The sequence below is a fragment of the Neofelis nebulosa genome, chromosome 17 (genome assembly GCF_028018385.1).
Source record: "Neofelis nebulosa isolate mNeoNeb1 chromosome 17, mNeoNeb1.pri, whole genome shotgun sequence".
NCBI lineage: Eukaryota > Metazoa > Chordata > Mammalia > Carnivora > Felidae > Neofelis > Neofelis nebulosa.
The window spans coordinates 58349689-58367477 of record NC_080798.1 but is presented as its reverse complement, the minus strand read 5'-3'; the positions used below and the strand labels follow the sequence as shown (position 1 = coordinate 58367477).

Below are 17789 nucleotides of genomic sequence, written 5' to 3'. Positions count from 1 at the left end.
GCGGTTTTTAGGAGGGTCAGGGCAAGTCATGCCAGAGCCCAGGGCAGAAAGCGCTCATGCAAGCTGTGGACCCCCACCCACGAAGCTGTGCGTGCCCAGGACCCTGCGGGCAGCTCGCAGGGCACCGGGGTCAGAAGGAGCTGAATGGGAGACAGACGCCGCGGACCCAGCCATCCTGCTTTCCTCTTCAGGAACCGGAAAATAAAGCCACTCCCTGGTCTTCTCCCCCAAGGCGAAGCGAGCCCAGGCGTTGCCCTACCTGGTGGTGGGAGACCGTTTTCTCCTCTCACAGTGCACAGCGTCAAAGAAAGCCGCGTTCCAGAACCTCAGCGTGTGCCTGCGAGACAGAGGTGTGCGTAAGTCCTCTCCGGGGAGGGCTGGGAGGCGGGTCTCAGCACACGGGAGGGGTAAGGACGCAGTGTCCCACATCCGTAGGAGTTTCTGATGAGTCTCAGACGCGGAGCAGAGAAGAAAAACGAGCATCCGCCTTTGTCCCAAACCGAGGTGGCGCTCCTGGCTTCCGGCCAAGGGTCACGACAGCACCTGCACCCCTCTCCCAGGACAAAGGCGCAACGCGGGCGGTGTGTGGGCGGGACGGCAGCCGGGCGGGTGAACCCTGCATCCGTCGGGCCAGAGCCGAAGCTACCACCCGCGGGGCACGGACGATGGCCGTCTTCCGCTTGTCCACCCGCGCTGGGCCTCCCAGCGGAAGCGGGGCATTTGGGGGCACCTGCTGCCTTAGGTCAGGGTCTAGTAACATAAATGGGAACCCGGCACCGACAGGCCACGTGTAGAGAACAGACTCCCAGGGACACACGAGTCAGAAACGTTCTCCTTAAAGAACTACGCGGAGGGCGTGTGGGCCAAATCCGGCCACTGCCCCTGTTGGTGTCAAACAGGTTCTACCGGAACACAGCCATGCCCGGGCACATTGTCCATGGTGGCTTTTGCACGGCAACAGCGGAGTTGAGTGCTTGCCCGCAAAGCCTGAAATTTTTGTCGCTTGGCCCCTTCTAGAACGGGGTGCCAAGCCCGCTGCAGGTGATAAGGCAGCAGCCGAGTCGCAGCCCAGAAGGCCCGCGACAGAGCCCCGGACAGGTGTGACGTGGCCGGTGGCTTCTCCCTGCTTCCGCGGAACCTGGCCACGCTCCTGCACCAAGTTCTCCCGGGGCCACAAGGCTGTCTTCGAGGGAGGGGTGCGTGGGACACCCTGTGGGCTCTAGGTTCTGCCTCTCTGCCCACTTGTGAGTGAACACAACCCAGGGATGGGGAGACTCTGGAGGGACTACAGCAGCACGAGAGGTCGAAAAGAGCAAGACAGAGGGCAAGGTTTCCCCCGATCACCGGTCTCTCGTTGTAATGACGACTTTCGTCTCTGTACGTACGGAGGAAATAGCTTTACTGGGACAGAACTCACATACCGTGAACTCCGTCTTTTAAAGCAGACAGTTTCACAGTTTCTAGTATATTTGGAGTTGTGCCACCATGACCACTATCTACTTCCAGAACAGTCCTCATCCCCCGTCCGGCACCCCCGTACCCATTAGCAGTCTCTCCCCTCCCCCTACTCACCTACACTGCCTCCGGGGACGTGCCTCACCTGAACCGTCTCCTATGAACGGCATCAAACACCAGCTGGTCTCTTCCATCTGGCTTTTTCACCGGGCTAACTATTTTCCGGGTTGCCCTACGCTGTCACCTGTCAGTGACTCTTTAGGTGGCTGAATACCGCGTGTCGCGTGTTGCGTGTCCACGCGTGGACATTCGGGCGCCCTCCACCCTTCGGCCATCACGCGCCCATGTGCGTAAGGTTTGCCTTGAGGACCCGTCTTGGCTTCTTCTGAGCACACCGTCGCTCACAGGGTAACTCGACGCGTAACACTTCGGGGAACTGCCAGGCCGTTCTACACGGCGGGCGGCCCGGTTTACATTCCCACCGGCGCCGGAGGAGGGTTCTGATCTCCCCATGGCCTCACGGACACCTGCTGCCGCTCGCCTTTTTGATTGTGGCCCCCCTCGCGGGCAGTGACCGCGGTCGCTGGGGGAGACGACGGTGCCGGGGCTGCGGCCTTACCAGATGGGCTGCTGCTTCAGGTGTGTGTACAGGTAGATCTTTTCCCCCTTCCTCTCTTCCTCCGGGCTGCACACGGTCACTGCAGGGTGGGGGGCCGGGGTGAGAAAGGCCGACCGTGGCTCTGGCTGCAGCCACGCCTTGGCGAGCCCCTCGGGGACCCTCCCGGACAAGGAGTTTGGTTCCTGAGTCCTCTCCCCAGAGAAGTTTTCCCCGGAAGTCCAACACGAAATGACCGACCGGGTGGAGAGAAGTCAGGGGTCACGCACAGCATCATATGCTGCCGGGGGGGGGGGGGGGGGAGGAAGGGGCCCAGATATTCAGGGGCCACTCGGTGGGGCTGCTAATGCCCAGTGGCCGGGTCACAGGACCAGGGGCGCTGTGGTGGCCACACCCGGGCCACCGCCGGGAGCACTCACCGGTCTTCTGCGGCTTCTCCTTGGGCTTGCTCTCCTCCTCCCTGGGGGAGAGACACCACAGCGGTGACAAAGTGACCCCCTGCACATTTTCTCAGCTCTATCCGGGCTGCTGAGCCCGGATTATGTCTTGTAAGCGATGGGTACATTTACTGCGACTGTCTCTGAAAAAGTGTCATTAAAGCAACGCCACATTTACCAATTGCCAATCTTCCAGAATTAAGATGTGGCATTTAGGCTACCTTGCCCCATTTTCTCTGAATCCAAAGCTGCCTGCACCAGACGAGGAACGGAGCCAAGTCATGGTGGAAACCCGCCGTCGGAAGTGACAGTGGGGACTGCAGGGGGTGGATGGGCACCGGGAACCCGGGCACTCTCTTGCTGACGTGCCCCCTTTCCTGGGAGGTCTTCACTTCGACACCCCGTTCTCAAGTGCCCCGACCCAGAAGGCTCCCAAGCTCCTGTGGGAGAACAGCTGTCCCGGGGGACAGTGGTCTCTCCACCGCCCACTGACCCTCACCAGAGGGCTTGTGATCCCGCTCCTGCCCGCGGGCGGTTTCCACACGCTCCCCATCAGTCCTCCAGGGGACACCCCTGCCCAGCAGCCAACCCAATGGCATTTGCAAAGCACAGAAAACTCGGGGTGAGGACTCAAACGGGGCCGGCCGCCATGCTTCCTGGGAGCGGCTGGCAGGCCCCCAAGGTCACCAGACTCCCCCGCTGCCAGGCCAGGGCCTCCCAGCCACCGCCACTGGCGGGCCGAACGCGGCCTCTGCCGTGGGTCCCAGAGGAACGCACACCCGGCAACACCTACTCTTGTTTCCTGACCAGGGGTCCCTTCAGCTTGGTCTCCAGCCCCCCGAAGAAGCCCTTGACGTTCTCTGTCTTGGCCGACGTGTTCTTCAGCAGCCGCTCGGCGATGTCCTTCTTCTCTGCCAGCCAGCTGTTGGCGGACTTGAGGTAGGAGTCGATGCTCCCCGTGGGTTTCTCCTTGGACTCGGGGGGCAGCAGCTGCGGCTTGCCTGGAGCGGGGAGAGGCGGGAGGGGACAGGAATGGAACCACACTGCGTGGCAGGAGCCGTTCTGTGGCGGCGGCCGCGACACGCAAAGGCCCCCAGATGCCCGGGAAGGCGGAGGGTGACGCCTACTGTGTACGAGAGGGCAGCCAGGCGCACAGGGGCTAAAAGAAACAGGTGAGGAGCCAGCCCCGAAGAAGCCGGAGGGCCTGAACCAGGAGGGTGGCTTCCCGGGAGACGACGGTAAATAGGCCAAGGCCCCCTGCAGCAAAGGGCCTCCTGCAGGACAAGGCGCCCCCTACAGGCAGAGGGTCTACCCGAGGTCAAGGCGCCCCTACAGGTCAATAGGTCTCCTGCAGGTCAAGGCATCCCCTACAGGCAAAGGGTCTAGTCGAGGTCGAGGCGCCCCCTACAGGCCAAAGGGTCTCCTCTGAGTCAAGCTGCCCCCTTCAAGTCAAGGCACGCCTATAGATCAAGACCCTACCTCAGTCAAAGATACCCACTTTGGGGCAAAGTGCCCCCTCGGGCTAAGGTGCTGAGTGTCCCCTACTAACGTAAGCTGCTCTGTGTGCAGATGTGACTCAGACGAGCCGCGTCTGCTGTTCTTTGAGAAGGAGGAGCCACGGTTTGGACCAGGGGATCCCATGGATGGAGGGCCCGCCCAGTGCTGGCCTGGCCTCGAGCTGAGGCCGCCTGACCAGCTATCGCCAGCAGAAGCGAGGCATGGCGAGGACGGGCAGCTGGGAGCGGAGAGAAGGCGAAGCCACGCTGCAGAGGACGTGGGGTTACAGCACGAGAGCAGACCCGTGTGTCCTGGGGGGGGTGGGTGGGAAGGGAGGCCAGACTTAGCGCTGCCCTGACCCGGCTCTAGTCCACGCACAGGCCCCAAGTGGCCTTCTGTCTACAGCGGCCTAAACGAGTCCCTCTGTCATGCCCAAGGAACTTCACGCAGGGAGCCTCGAGCTCCAATTACCAGGAAGTTCCAGCGCAATGAGCCAGAAGAGCTGTCAGATCTCGGGACGAAGAAGAACCCACACTCTTCGTGAGGGCCTCTCCAGCCCACACCCAGGGACGCTTTCCTCCCTAAGACCCTGGCCCGCTCCCCCCATCTCTCCTCAACAGCCATCCACCTCACATTTTGCTAAAACATGAAACTGATGTCCTCACATCCTGCTATTCCCGAATAGCAACGTCCCGCCAAACGAACTTATTCTCTCTCCTCCTAGCTGCTGGGTGGTCTCCTTCCTACCATGGATAGTCAACCTCATGACCCACGACACAGACCGCGTCTTCTCCCGTTTTAGGAATCTCACTCATCAGGTGCTATTGTTTTCTGGAAGCCTCACGCCTTTGCCTTTAATCGGGAGGAAACCCTCGCTTGCTGTCCCGTTCCAGGTTGACAAGTCTGGGGTTTCCACGTTTGTCCCCACGGCTGTCGCGTCCCTGGGCCTTACCGATGTGGTAGTAGGTGAAGCACATGGTCATGAGGTTCTTGGCAGGCCCGAAGTCGTCCATCTGGTGGCACCTGATACGGGAAACGAGGCTGACTGAGTAAAAAATTGTTGTGCCTCTCCCTCAGCCTGGCCTCCCTCCCTTCGAGGCAGAACAGGAAAGGCTCAGGACGCTTAATCCTACACACAGGAGCAGCGCCAGGACTGGAGGTCGGGCCTCGGGTCTCCGGCCAAAACCGCTGGCCCCAGGCCACGCGGCCCTCCAGCCCCTAGTTCTCAGGAATCAGCAGTGAGTTAGAGGGCCCATGCTGTCAGGGGTTTTCAGTTACATCAGAACTGAAGTTACAGAAACTGAAGTTTCTGAGTTACGTCGGAATCACCGCGAGGGCAGTTAAGATGTGGACTCCTGGGCCCACCCCCAGAGTCTGGTTGTGTGGGTCTGGGGCAGTTGGCCTAAGAACTTGCATTTCTAACATACTGCCTTGTGAAGCTGATGTTCTGAAGCTCCTGGGCCCCGGGACAGCACTTTGAGAACCACTGGGAATATGAATACCTCCCTGCCCTACGTCACTTGCTGAAAAATCTAATTAGTATACACAAGAACCTTTCTATACTCAAAAATGTTCTCCAGGGGCGCCTGGGTGGCGCAGTCGGTTAAGCGTCCGACTTCAGCCAGGTCACGATCTCGCGGTCCGTGAGTTCGAGCCCCGCGTCGGGCTCTGGGCTGATGGCTCGGAGCCTGGAGCCTGTTTCTGATTCTGTGTCTCCCTCTCTCTCTGCCCCTCCCCCGTTCATGCTCTGTCTCTCTCTGTCCCAAAAATAAATAAAAAACGTTGAAAAAAAAAATTAAAAAAAAAAAATGTTCTCCAGATGTAAAGGATTATCATTATTGTATTGTTCTTACTATGTTAAGATCTATGAGCTACACAGAGGTCCGGTCAACTCAGCAAGCGAAGGGGGGGGGGGCGGGAAATCTTCAAACAGGGGCCCCATCTGCCGCTAGGAATGTGCACTGCGACAGCTGCAGATGTGACGGTGACGTCTACCAGCACGTGAGCCAGGGCAGATGAGGGAGAGGAACAATCTACCACCCACGGGGCATGAGTCGGAGAAACGCTGGAACGTTCAGATATCAGAACATCACAGAGCCGTCACAAATGCAGAAGTGCATGTGGGTGCAGTGCCTTTCCTGGAAAGACACAGAATCTCTGGGGTGCACACCATCCACAGGAGTCATTGTCAGGGGGAAGACCGCAGGAGCCAGGGCAGGGCTGTATAAAGGGGATCCCCTCTCCATTTTAGGCGCTGTGCCTCCCTATCCTGTGCTTCTGCACTTTTCTTTCCCGTTTAGTTCCTAACCTTGGATGAGTATTATTTAAAAAAAAAAAAAAAAAAAGTCGATGGACTTTATCTAGACAGTAGGGTGAGGGCCAGTTAGCTTTCAATATAAAAAGAATGCAAAACTTAACTAAACTGCCAATAAAATCATAAAAGACTATAAATAAAAGTAAAACCGAAAGACACTCATAAGCTAGGAATTTTTTAAAAAACTCATAAACTTTAAGAATTAGTAAATATTTAAAACATATTACAAGGTTTCTTTCTTTTCTCCCAACCACACACAAAAGTATATACACTCACAAAGCAATGGGGGAGATTCTGTGTTTTGGTCCGGTTGGAATTTGAAGGGAATTGCCTCCCCCCCGCACCCCAATTTTATTTCAGGGAAAATTCAAAGGAAGTGGAGAATGAAATACTTCTGTTGCCAAGTGGAACAGGTGCAATCTCTGTAAAATATGGATTCGTGAGAATTCCTATCGATGTGACTGGAAGCTGAGTGGTCTCAGTGCCGGGGAGCCTGTTGTGCACAAGACAGCTGGGCCTGCTTGGAAACTGCACCTCCCCCCCCCCCCCCCCCAGCTCCGAGACCCAGAAGCCCCCCACGGGAGCCTGTCTTCAACTTGGGACATTCTGAGCGAGCGCCGGAAACATGGGGATCCTCCTTTTTACAGCCTTTCCCCTCCAGTCCGTGTCCCACGTTCGTGGGGGAACAGAGAGAGGTGAGGGGACATCCAGACACAGGGGGGCTAAGGGTCACAACAGCAGCTACCTTTCTGCGGGGAGGAGGGAGTTTTCAAGTCTGGAAGGACAATGGGGACATGGGGACATGCCACGGGGCTGCTTTGAGGCCATGATGACGGAAGGAAGGTAAGCGGGGGCACAAATGACTGTCAGATCGGGGCTTCCCCCCACCCTGGCCTTTCCCACCCACGGTGCCTTGCCTCCCCTCCCCCGCATCGGTAAAGCTGCTGTCCCGCATCTCCAAGGCAGAGCCACATCCCCTCCATTTCATGCTGGGGGGAAGCGGGGGGGGGAGCTGTCGCCTGCTCTGACGCAGGTCCAGGATGGATGACGTGGGTCTGGCAGCCCTAGAGCCCCGCGGCCTGAGGGGGAGAGAGCCGTGACTCACTCACGTGGCCTGCCTCCCCCACGCACACCCCCTACGGGGACTACTGTGCTGTCTGTGATAAAAGGCTCCAGCGGGGCCTAATTAGCACGCAGGGCAGGCTGCACTCATCGGGTCCGATCCGATCATTAGGCGGGCGGTTGGTTGTCTATCTAGTTCGAAGCACTTCACGGCAGGAAATCAAGAAAACGCCAGCGCCCTGCGCAGGAGGGCAGGGTCAAGTGCGTGTTATCCCAGCCCGTCCCGAGGGCCCTGGCGGAGGGAATCTGCTCAGGCCCAGGTGCAGTGCCCTAACCTCTCCTGCGGGGGGCCTCGGGGGAGGACCCAAACTCCCTCCCGCGAGAGGCCTGCACGGCCTTGCCTCGGGGTGGATGCCGGGATTTCCGAGCAGGTGCTGTAAGGCCGGGGTTAGGACGGGGCAGGACGGGGGTCGGGGGGAGACACGCTCGTAGGACAAAGGCTGTGAGCAACAGCACGACTTACTCGAACAGGACGACGGCGAAAGACTGCACCAGGCGGTAGAAGGTCGCCTCTGAGACGCACTTGGAATTGCAGCGCTGTCCGGGAACAGGGCAGACGCGTCACGGGGCGCGCAGGTGGCACAGGGCTTACCGCGCCGGGCACCGCTAGACACAGCGGGGCCCGCGAGCCCCCCGCGGTAGCAGCCCCGCCTGCGCTACCGAAACCGGGACCCCGAGCAGAGCGCGGGCCCGGACACACGACCGTCGCTCGGCAAAGCCCAAGCCGACGTCTTCCCGCGTCTCCTCGGAAGTGTTAGGTCTAGGGATGCGACACACCCGCCCACACAACACAGAACAGTTTGGAGGGACTAAACCCCCCAAACGGCAACACGCGCGATTTCTGGGTTGTAGATTTATGGGTCGCTTCTCTATTTTTGCTGATCTGCATCTTCTAATTTTTCTTGGAGCCAATAAATTGTGATAAAGACACCTTAAAAGCCGGGGCGCCTGGGCGGCCCCATCGGTGAAGGCTCCGACTTGGGCTCAGGTCATGATCTCATGGTTTGTGGGTTCGAGCCCCGCATCGGGCTCTGCGCTGACGGCTCAGAGCCCGGAGCCTGCTGCGGATTCTGGGTCTGGCTCTCTCTCTGCCCCTCCCCTGCTCACGCTCTGTCTCTCTCTCCTTCAAAAATAAACATTAGGGGCGCCTGGGTGGCGCAGTCGGTTAAGCGTCCGACTTCAGCCAGGTCACGATCTCACGGTCCGTGAGTTCGAGCCCCGCGTCGGGCTCTGGGCCGATGGCTCGGAGCCTGGAGCCTGTTTCCGATTCTGTGTCTCCGTCTCTCTCTGCCCCTCCCCCGTTCATGCTCTGTCTCTCTCTGTCCCAAAAATAAATGATAAAAAAAAAAAAAACATTTAAAAAAAAAATTAAAGTAAAAAATACTTTAAAAGCTAAGAGTTTAAGCTACTTTACAGAAAAAAAAGGACCTAGCAGGTATTTAAAAAAAAAAAAAAATTCTTTTCTGAATTCACATGGCTGTCACCGCCTTGATGATCTTTGTAAAAACTGAATATTGTGGGTTATGGAATACAACTATGCATGGACACAGTCCACAAGCTTGCCCTTAAAAAACTTGTCCCGGGGCACCTGGGTGGCTCAATCGGTTGAGCGTCCGACTCGATTTGGGCGCAGGTCATGATCTCACGGTCGTGAGATCGAGCCCCACGTCAGGCTCCGCACTGACTGTGGTGCCTGCTCAAGATTCTTTCTCTGTCCCGCTGCCCATCTCCCCCACTCACTTGCTCTCTCCCTCTAAAATAAAATAAATTGTAAGCAAAACACAAAACGAACTTGTCTGTCATTTCACGCAGTTAAAAGACCAGTTTGCTCACGTTTCTTTCTAGCAGGGGGCATCTACACGAGCTACTTTTCCCACTTCCCGCCATTGTAACTAGGCCTTTTCAGAACATCTTTGGGTAAGTTTTACTTGTTGTCCTGCTGGGTCATTTCCCTGGACTCTTTCCTCCAAAGTGGGTGAGGCAGACGTGGCCCGAGTGTCCCAGATCACCAGCACCTGCCGTCACCACCCCTCACCTGGGCGCTCACGTATCGAGCAAACCACTCCCGGCCTTTTCCGTTCTCACTGCTACAGTACTCCCCAAACTTGGCTTTCTCCTCCTGGTCCAAGTCCTCCCTGAAAGGAACAGAGGAGAAGAAAGCAACCTTCAGTCCTCTGGAACAAACACGGCCACAGCAGGGGACGGGGGGGAGGAGGAACGAGTAACTACTGCCCTGCCCCCCCCACACCCCCTCCCCGGCCCCGGCTCACCCCACCCTCAGGCGGCCCCCACGAGGAAATGGGGTCGCTTCTATTTCAAAGACAGGAGACTGGCTCAGGGGACCAGACACAGCAGGCGAGTGGCAAATGGGAGCTCCATCCAGACGTCCCGGCTCCAAAGCCCGTGTCCCATCCCCTTCGTCCTGCCCCCCATGACATGGGAGCACCGGCCGGGGTCACACGACCCTCTGAGGGCCTGGTTCTCTAGCTCAGCCGCCTTCCCGCTCATTGGTGAAGTCAGCACAGAGCCACAGCACATTCCAGAACACCTAACTTGCTCAGCCCCAGCAGCACACACTGGGTTGATGCGGGGGGGTCACGGTCAGTTACCATGAGGACCCAGCCTGCTCCCCTCTCTGACGATCCTGGCTCTGTGTGTGAGGGAGGCTGGGGGACCCTGGAGGGGGTGGGGGAACAGAACGCTCCCCCGACCTCAAACCACTTCTGATCACTCTTCGTGGAAAGCCGATACGCTACCCCACATGCAGAGGCAAAACAAAGAAGCGGCACAAGGCTGAGGCTCAATCAGCTCGTGCGATTTTTCATTTATTTAAGGTTTTGTGGGAAACATCTTGGTCTCACTTATCCCAAAATACCAACACCGGATGAAACAGGAGAAGGTGCCAGCCGGTTTGCAGCGATTTCTGGAATGCTCTCGAAGACGCGTCCAGCTCAGCTGTCCTTGCTCCGTACTGCTGACGGGCTGTGGCAAATATAGATCGGCCTTCCCGACAGATTAGCAGGCTTCTGGGCTTTCTCCCCTTTCATTAACTGGGTGTGCTCAGAGGAAGCTGACTCATTCCAGTGTTAGTCAAACAGAATTAGGAGGGAGCCAGATCTGCTCTCCCAGAATGCGTTCAAACAGCATGGAGCCTGCTTGGGATTCTCTCTCCCTCTCTGTCCCCTCCCGCACGCGGGCTCTCTTTCTCTTTCAAAATAAATAAATTAAAAAAAAAAAAAAAAAAGAAAGAGGACCAAGGAAGGGCCCCCACCCTGGCAGCTGCTGAAGGCCCCGCTGCCCACGAGCACGAAGAGGAGTCTGGGAAACGGAAAGTTTCCGGCCTCACCGGCAGGTGTGGGAACGCAAGCCCCACCCCGACGGAGAGCCGCGTCCCGGGGGCTCACCCGCCAGAGAAGATCTTGTCCACGTAGCCGCGCATGAATTCCCGGAGCTCCTGGGTCTCCTCGTCCTCGGCCGACTCGGCGCTCTGGTTGGAAGAGAAGGACTCGTTGGAGGAGGAGCGGCGGTACTGGTCCCAGGACGGGTGTGAGGGCAACTCGCCCATGTCATTCTCGCTGTCCGCGGACTCCGTGGTCTCGCTCTCCGAAGCCCCGTCGCCCTGCGAGCTGTCCCCATCCTGCAGCTTCGGAGGCAACGCCTCCAGGGGCGAGGGCGCGGCTGGCTCAGTCCTGAAGTCAAGCAGCGCGCCCACGGGCACCTCCGGGGCCTCCATGGTTTGGGGGGGATTCCAGGCGGGAGGGCCGGCGGACCGCGTTCCCGGGGGCGTCAGTGGGAGCTGGAGGCCACGCACAGGAGCTGCTCGGGCGCTGCCGGCCACCAGGCGTCCTCTGGGGCGGCTCTCGCGCCCTAAGTCATCTAGAAGGGAAGGCACATCAGCGTTACCACTACGCCCGCGTAAGGGGAACGCAGCTCGGAGACTCCAGACTCCGCCGAATCAGCGAGGCCCCAAGATTCTCTGGATAGGGAACAGGCTCCAGACGTCCAGAATTCGGGACGTCTCTACATGGACATCATTTCGCCACCGTCTACTTTGCTGTCACAACACGCCTGGCACGTGGTAGGCACTCGGTAACTCTTTGTCGAATAAACGCACGAATACACACCAACGATCGGGATTCCTCCAAACTCAACAGACTTCCGAGGCACCGGGCCTGCTGGCCCTCCCCCTGCTCTGGGCCACCAGACTGATGCCACTAAACAAAAAGGCTGACCCCGGGCTAGAATCAGAACATCACCAAGGACACACGGGCCCGCTCCCTGCCGTTGGAGTCAGCGGCCATGGGAGATGGTGTCGCCCAGCTCGGCGGGAAAAGCCGCCTCTGCTAAGCACGTGGGGCCCCTCGGCTGCCGGCCTGGCGTCTCTTCCCTCCCGGGCTCCTCTCTGCGGAGTCTTCCACTCAAGACCCAGAACCTCCGCAGGCCGCCACACAGACGTCCCTTCTCGCGTCCCTCGCACGCCCTCCGATGGCTTCTGAGCATCGTGTGCCGCCCGGACCCCCCTTCTCCTTCCTGCCCCCTCCCTGCACACAGCCGGCTGGGGGACGGCGTGCATCTGTGGCGCCCGTTCCTTCTGCCGCTCCCCCTTCCCGCTCCGTGCCTTCTTCCTGCCTCCCCCTGCCCGGATGCCGCCCATCGCCCGGGGCTGACACAGCCCCACCTCTCCCGAGCAGCTCACGCCACCCCTGTTCAAAACTATTCAGCGATTCCTCCGCGCCCCTCCGAATTTTATTTGCACCCATTTGCAATTCCGTTAGCTTCACGGGTAGATATTAGCATCTCTGCTTATCCCTCTGGAGTAAGAGCCCCTGGAGCACCTGTGTAGCGATCCAGCCTCCAGCACGGTCTCGACTAAGGGAGTGTTGGCCGCACGACTGTGAATGGGTGGACACAGCTGCCCGTGAATGTGCTCGAAGGGCCGGGAGGGTCCACGATGGGACCGGAACCTTCGCACCTGAACGGGGTGCCCCGGCTGCCAGCTGGGGAGTCACCCACCGGTTCCGCGACCCTCCCTCCCGGGTGAGGAGCGGCAGACAGCTCAGCAGGAAGCGAGATCTCGCCCTCCCGCCACGTCAGCTCCCCCAGACAAGAGCCACCTCAAGACCGGACACGTCCTCCTCCTCACCCTCGGCAGACCCCAAGCATCTAGCCGACAGGTGGCCAGCGACACGGCCGCAATGCGTCTCCTGAGCGTAATTCAATATCAGAACCGCCTTTGCTGCCTGTTAAGAGCTTGATGCTCACAAATCGATCACGGGCTCCTCCGAATTCCCCAGCCCAGGATATTTTTAAATGCCCTGAGTCAGGGAGACGGAACGCTGGCTCCTTGCTCTTGGAGTAACAACGACACATCTTCGGTAGAGTCCTACGAAGCTTGCGCTGGCCCAAAAAAGAGAAGCGAACATCTCCACTTAAAAGAACTTTCTGGGCCAGGAGAGCAACGTGGGGTTTTCAGGGGTTCAGGAGACAGTGCTACCACTCAGAGAGGCAGAGACTGAGGAGTGATGGTCTGGAGGTGGGGGCGGCCCGGACTCCCCTCCCACTACCAGTGCCCACGGGCTCTGCTCTCTGGGCCGGGGTCTCCCCGACTGAGACACTGTGGTCTAGCTTGCATTCTTTTTTTTTTTTTTAAGTAGGCTTCATGTCCGGCATAGAGCCCCAAATGGGGCTCAAACTCATGACCCTGAGACCAAGACCTGAGCTGAGATCAAGAGTCAAGATGCTTAACCCACGGAGCCACCCACGTGCCCCAGTCAGGCTTGAATTGTAAGATCCTCCTGGCCACCACCTTCTCAGATTCTCCAAAGCACAGAAGACCACCCCTGTAACAACACACTGGATGTTAAAAATGGAAAAATCACACATATCAGAAATCCACCCACCCCAACCCGACCGAAAACTCTGTATTCGAGTAGATGTACAAACTATTCAAATAGGCAAGTCACGAAGGAGAAATACTATTGCTAAATGCTTAGGCAATTCTTCAGCCAACACTAATAACCACACAGGCAGATAAGCAAATTAAAACAATTCGGTGCCATTAGGTACTAATGCAGAAACTTTAAAATGCAATCTAAACGCTGATGAGGATACGGTCAAGTTAATACCCTCAAGTAACCCTGACAATAGGGATAAATAAGGCTCTAGAAACTATCTTTATTTATGTATTTATTTATTTATTTATTTATTTATTTATTTGTCTGTTGGTTGGTTTATGTTATCTCCGCACGCACCGTGGGGCTCAAACTCATGACCCCAAGATCAAGAGTGCTGTGTTCTTCCGACTGAGCCAGCCAGGTACGCCTGGAAAGTATTTTCTATAGCTCTTACTTTGCTATCCTCTGATCCAAGAATTCAAATGCTAGAAATGTATCCTAAGAAAATAATTCAACTCAAAGCTAGTTACGTGGAGAAAAATGCTCCCTGTAATAACAGTATTTCTTTTTTTATTTTATGTTGATTGTTGAGAGACAGAGAGAGAGAGACAGAGCTCGAGTAGGGGAGGGGGAGAGAAAGCGGGGGGAGACACAGAATCCGAAGCAAGTTCTAGGCTCTGAGCTGTCCGCACAGAGCCCGATGCAGGGCTCGAACCCATGAACGGTGGTGAGATCATGACCTGACTGACAGAGCCACCCAGGGGCCCCAGCAACAACAGTGTTTCTAATCCTGATAAATTGGGGGAGGGGGGGTGGGATCTAAATACAGGAAACTGGCAAATAAATTCTAACAAAGTGATGCAACAGTAATCAGTGAATGATGCAGTTGGAAACAATTAGAACGTGAGTGAATGATGTTCACTTCACAGCCAAGTAAACAAAACAGTCTGCAGTCAAGAATATTTCCTGAGCGCCCCGCCCCCCCCCCACCCCCCCAACCCAGCATGCCGTCCTCTGGTCTGGCTGCTGCGAATATTGTAGGGCGTGAATTGTAATCTTCTTATGTAACAGAGAAGCATACGTACAGAAAAGGGCTGGAAAAGAAGACAAGTGCATTATAGTCCTGGCACCTTTCGATTTTGTTCTTCATCACAGGGATGCAGTTTCTGAACAAGTGAAAATTCCGAGGGAAAGGGAAACAAACTTCCGTACCTCGAAACAGTGTCACGCGGTGGGACAGGCTGCACCCACGTACCCAGGCAGAAGCCCCAGCTTCGGGGCTTCACGATCAGATCGAATTATCACAGCTATTTCTGGTCCGGCCTGAGGCTAGCAAGCGGCTCTCCCAGCATCTCCCTAGCTCGAAATTCTGGGAGTAGGTCATCCTTTCCCAGAAGCCTCCTCCGTGGGCTCAGGAAGGAGGGAGAGGCACAAAGGGGGGGGGGAGAAGTGGCGGGGGACCCAGTCCCGGCGCGTGAGGGCGCCGTGGGCCACAGCGTGCAGACCCAGGCCCGCCGCAGAGCAGGGCACGGTCACCGCACACTGCCGGCCCCCGGGGCCCTCAGCCCGGGGATGCCATCCCTCGTGGCAGAGAAGGCAGGGCTGCCGAATCGGGCCACGGAGCTCAGACACCAGGGAGAAGCAGCCGCCGGTGGTAAGGGCCTCGGAAGCATCCCACCGTCTTCCTTCAGGAAGGATGCATAATTACGAGCCTCCGTGCAGGACAAGGGGACGGTCGCTCTGAACACACAGGTCCCACACCTCGCGTGACCACCTATGTCGGGCCGGCCAGAGGGAGTGGGCCCCTCGGGAACCAACTCGCTCGTCCCCGCTCGGAGCCACCAGGTGCGGCACTCGGGACCCAGAGGCACCAGATCTAAAGAGCTTTCCAAAGAACTGCGGAAATGCACTACGTGAAATCCTCCAATTCCCCAGCGCGGGCGGCGAATTCGAATTCATTTCAAAACACCTCGTGGGCCAAAGAAAACACATCTGTGGATCGTGCCCCAGTGCCTTTGGAGGCTCCCGAACCCACTCCAGGGCCGCAGACTCTGAGACCTGGGGTTTTAAATCACAGCAGCATCGTTCCACCTACGCTGCTGCGTGCACATTGAAAATGCTTTTCTGTGGCCTTGAAGTAGAACACGCCTTCCTGCGAACGTACTTCCACTTCACTTCCTGGGCCTTGGGGCACAAAGTTTCCACCAACCAAATTTGACTAAAATTCTAATTCGGGGGCACCCGGGTGGCTCAGTCGGTGGAGCATCTGACTCTTGGTTTCGGCTCAGGTCACGATCTCATAGTTCGTGGGATCGAGCCCCAGGTCAGGCTCGGGGCTGAGAGCACCGAGCCTGCTTAGGATTCTCTTTGTCGCTCTCTCTGTCCCTCCTCCGCTGGCACGCGCGCTCTCTCTCTCTCTCTCTCTCTCTCTCTCAAAAATGAATAACAAATAAGCTTAAAAAATGTATAAAAACAAGTAAATAAAATTCTACGTCAACCTATAACCCAAAGGCCTTAACCACCCAACCTGCTCATTCAACAGGTATCTCTTTTCTTTTCGCTTCTTAAGTAGGTTTTACGTCCCACCCTGAGGTGGAGAGTCACATGTGCTACTGACGAAGGCAGCCAGGTGCCCTCAACAAATACTTACTGAGCAGCTACTATGCGCCAGCAGCTGGGGGTCCAGTCACGGACGGACGAGGCTGTAAGGAGCATTTGGTGTCGGGCGGGCGCAGGCTAAGAGATGGGGCGGAGGAGGGGTAAGGGGACGGGAGGGTAAGAGACACTTGATGAAACAGAAACCCAAACAAGAGCTTCAGAAGTACTGAGCGCTGCTGCGAGTCCCCAGGCGATGTCCCCGAGAGCGACGAGAAGGGCTTCTTTGGACGGGGGGTCAGGAGGGCGGATATGAGCTGAGCGGGAAGGAGCACCGGCCGAGAAGACGCGAGGGTCCTCTGACACAGGAGAGTGGTCCAGGCAGAGGGAACAGCCTACACAAAGGGCCTAGGCAGCGAGGACTTTGGAAAGTTCGGGAACCAGGAGGCTGAGGGACAGCTGCGGTAGGAGTTTAGACACAGGCATCTGTGCGCACAGGACGGGAGCAAAGGGGCAGGCGGCGTCAGGCCAAGGTGGTCTCGTTCTGACCTCCTCCCTTCCCCCATCCCTCCCCGCCCCTCCCGCCACACCACCCAGGCTTTCCCGCCCTGCCCTGAGGCCCCAGCTGCAGAAGGAACTCGGAAGGAGATTGCTTTCCTGTGGCTGCTCAGCCAACTCTGATTTCCCCAACCCGGGTCAGGACTTCTCCAGTAGGTGCACCTTGAGCAACCAGACGAGGCTCCCTGGGGGAGAATCCGGAACTTTCCGTAACTCTGCCCCTGGCCATCCACCTCAGGCAACTCCCTCTCTTTTAGTGTCCCCAAGAACTATCAGACGTGCTGCTCTTACAAAAAGAGAAGGGCCTGCGCAGCCTCGCTCACTCGGCGTCCGTGACAGGCTGTCTCACAATCACGTCCATCCAGCTCGTCCCTCATCACGCGACGTCAGTAAATCAAGCCTTGGAGACTTACTCCCAAGCACATAGCTAGGAAGCGACAGCACCCACAATCCAACCGCAGGACCACTGCTCTTGACCACCAGGCTGGCCCCCTACAGCTCCCTCTGGGGGTACGCTTCTGGAAGTGGGGTTGCTGGGTCAGAGCTTCGCACATTACTAAGGCTGACGATGGGGGCTACCAAATCACCTTCCCCGAAGTCTGTTCTGTGGCCACACACACTCGGTGGGTTTTAGATCTGCACCCTCCTTCCGCGTGTAAGGTCGAAACCCCAACTAGCCCCCAAGTTCAGAACTCTGACTCATCTGTTTCACTCCGGGTTAAGTGCGGGGCAGTGCGCGAGGAAGGGCGGGTCCGTTCTGCACACCAGGGAACTGGGACCCACGAGGCCAGCTGTGCCTCTGCAGCCAGATTGTCCCACAAGCCCCAGCCTCTGACGAAGGCGTCTGGTTTGAGTCCTTTGCCTGACGACTGACCCAAACAGAGAAAGCCAGCCTCCTGCCTCAGGATCCAGCTCCCATCAGACTCACACACTGGGAAAGTCATTCATTTTTTTTAAGTATTTTTTTTAATGTCTATTTGTTTTTGAGAGAGAGAGAGAGAGAGAGAGAGAGATTGAGCGAGCAGGGCAGGGACAGAGGGAGAGGGACACACAGAATCCGAAGCAGGCTCCACGCTCTGAGCCCTGGGCGCAGAGCCCGACCTGGGGCTGGAACTCTCGAACCGTGAGATCGTGGCCAGAGCCAAAGTCGGAGGCCCAACCGGCTGAGCCCCCCAGGTGCCCCACATCCATTTTTTAAAAGATTTTCTTTTTAAGCAATCTCTACTTTGATCGAGTAGAGCGGGGCTCACGGAGAGGTGTTCTCGTCCTCCTGGCCCACGAGGAGAGGGTGAACGAGAGCC

The 17789-nt window shown here is 57.3% G+C and overlaps 1 protein-coding gene across 6 annotated transcripts in view; it reads right to left on the bottom strand.

Moving 5' to 3' along the window:
• The window catches only part of KIAA0513 (KIAA0513 ortholog), a 58078-nt gene that overhangs the window by 5994 nt on the left and 34295 nt on the right, over positions 1-17789 (bottom strand). For 5 of the 6 annotated variants that reach the window (XM_058708257.1, XM_058708260.1, XM_058708261.1 and 2 more), the window contains exons 2-9: positions 10846-11317; positions 9477-9576; positions 7905-7978; positions 4958-5028; positions 3302-3509; positions 2491-2531; positions 2075-2153; positions 260-337 (exon numbers count right to left, since the gene is read on the bottom strand). In XM_058708257.1, coding sequence (XP_058564240.1) covers positions 260-337; positions 2075-2153; positions 2491-2531; positions 3302-3509; positions 4958-5028; positions 7905-7978; positions 9477-9576; positions 10846-11174 — 980 coding nt within the window. In that variant the 5' untranslated portion in view covers positions 11175-11317. Of the gene's footprint in view, positions 1-259; positions 338-2074; positions 2154-2490; positions 2532-3301; positions 3510-4957; positions 5029-7904; positions 7979-9476; positions 9577-10845; positions 11318-14547; positions 14673-17789 lie in introns of those variants that run through there. The other variant, XM_058708259.1, reaches the window with a different exon arrangement.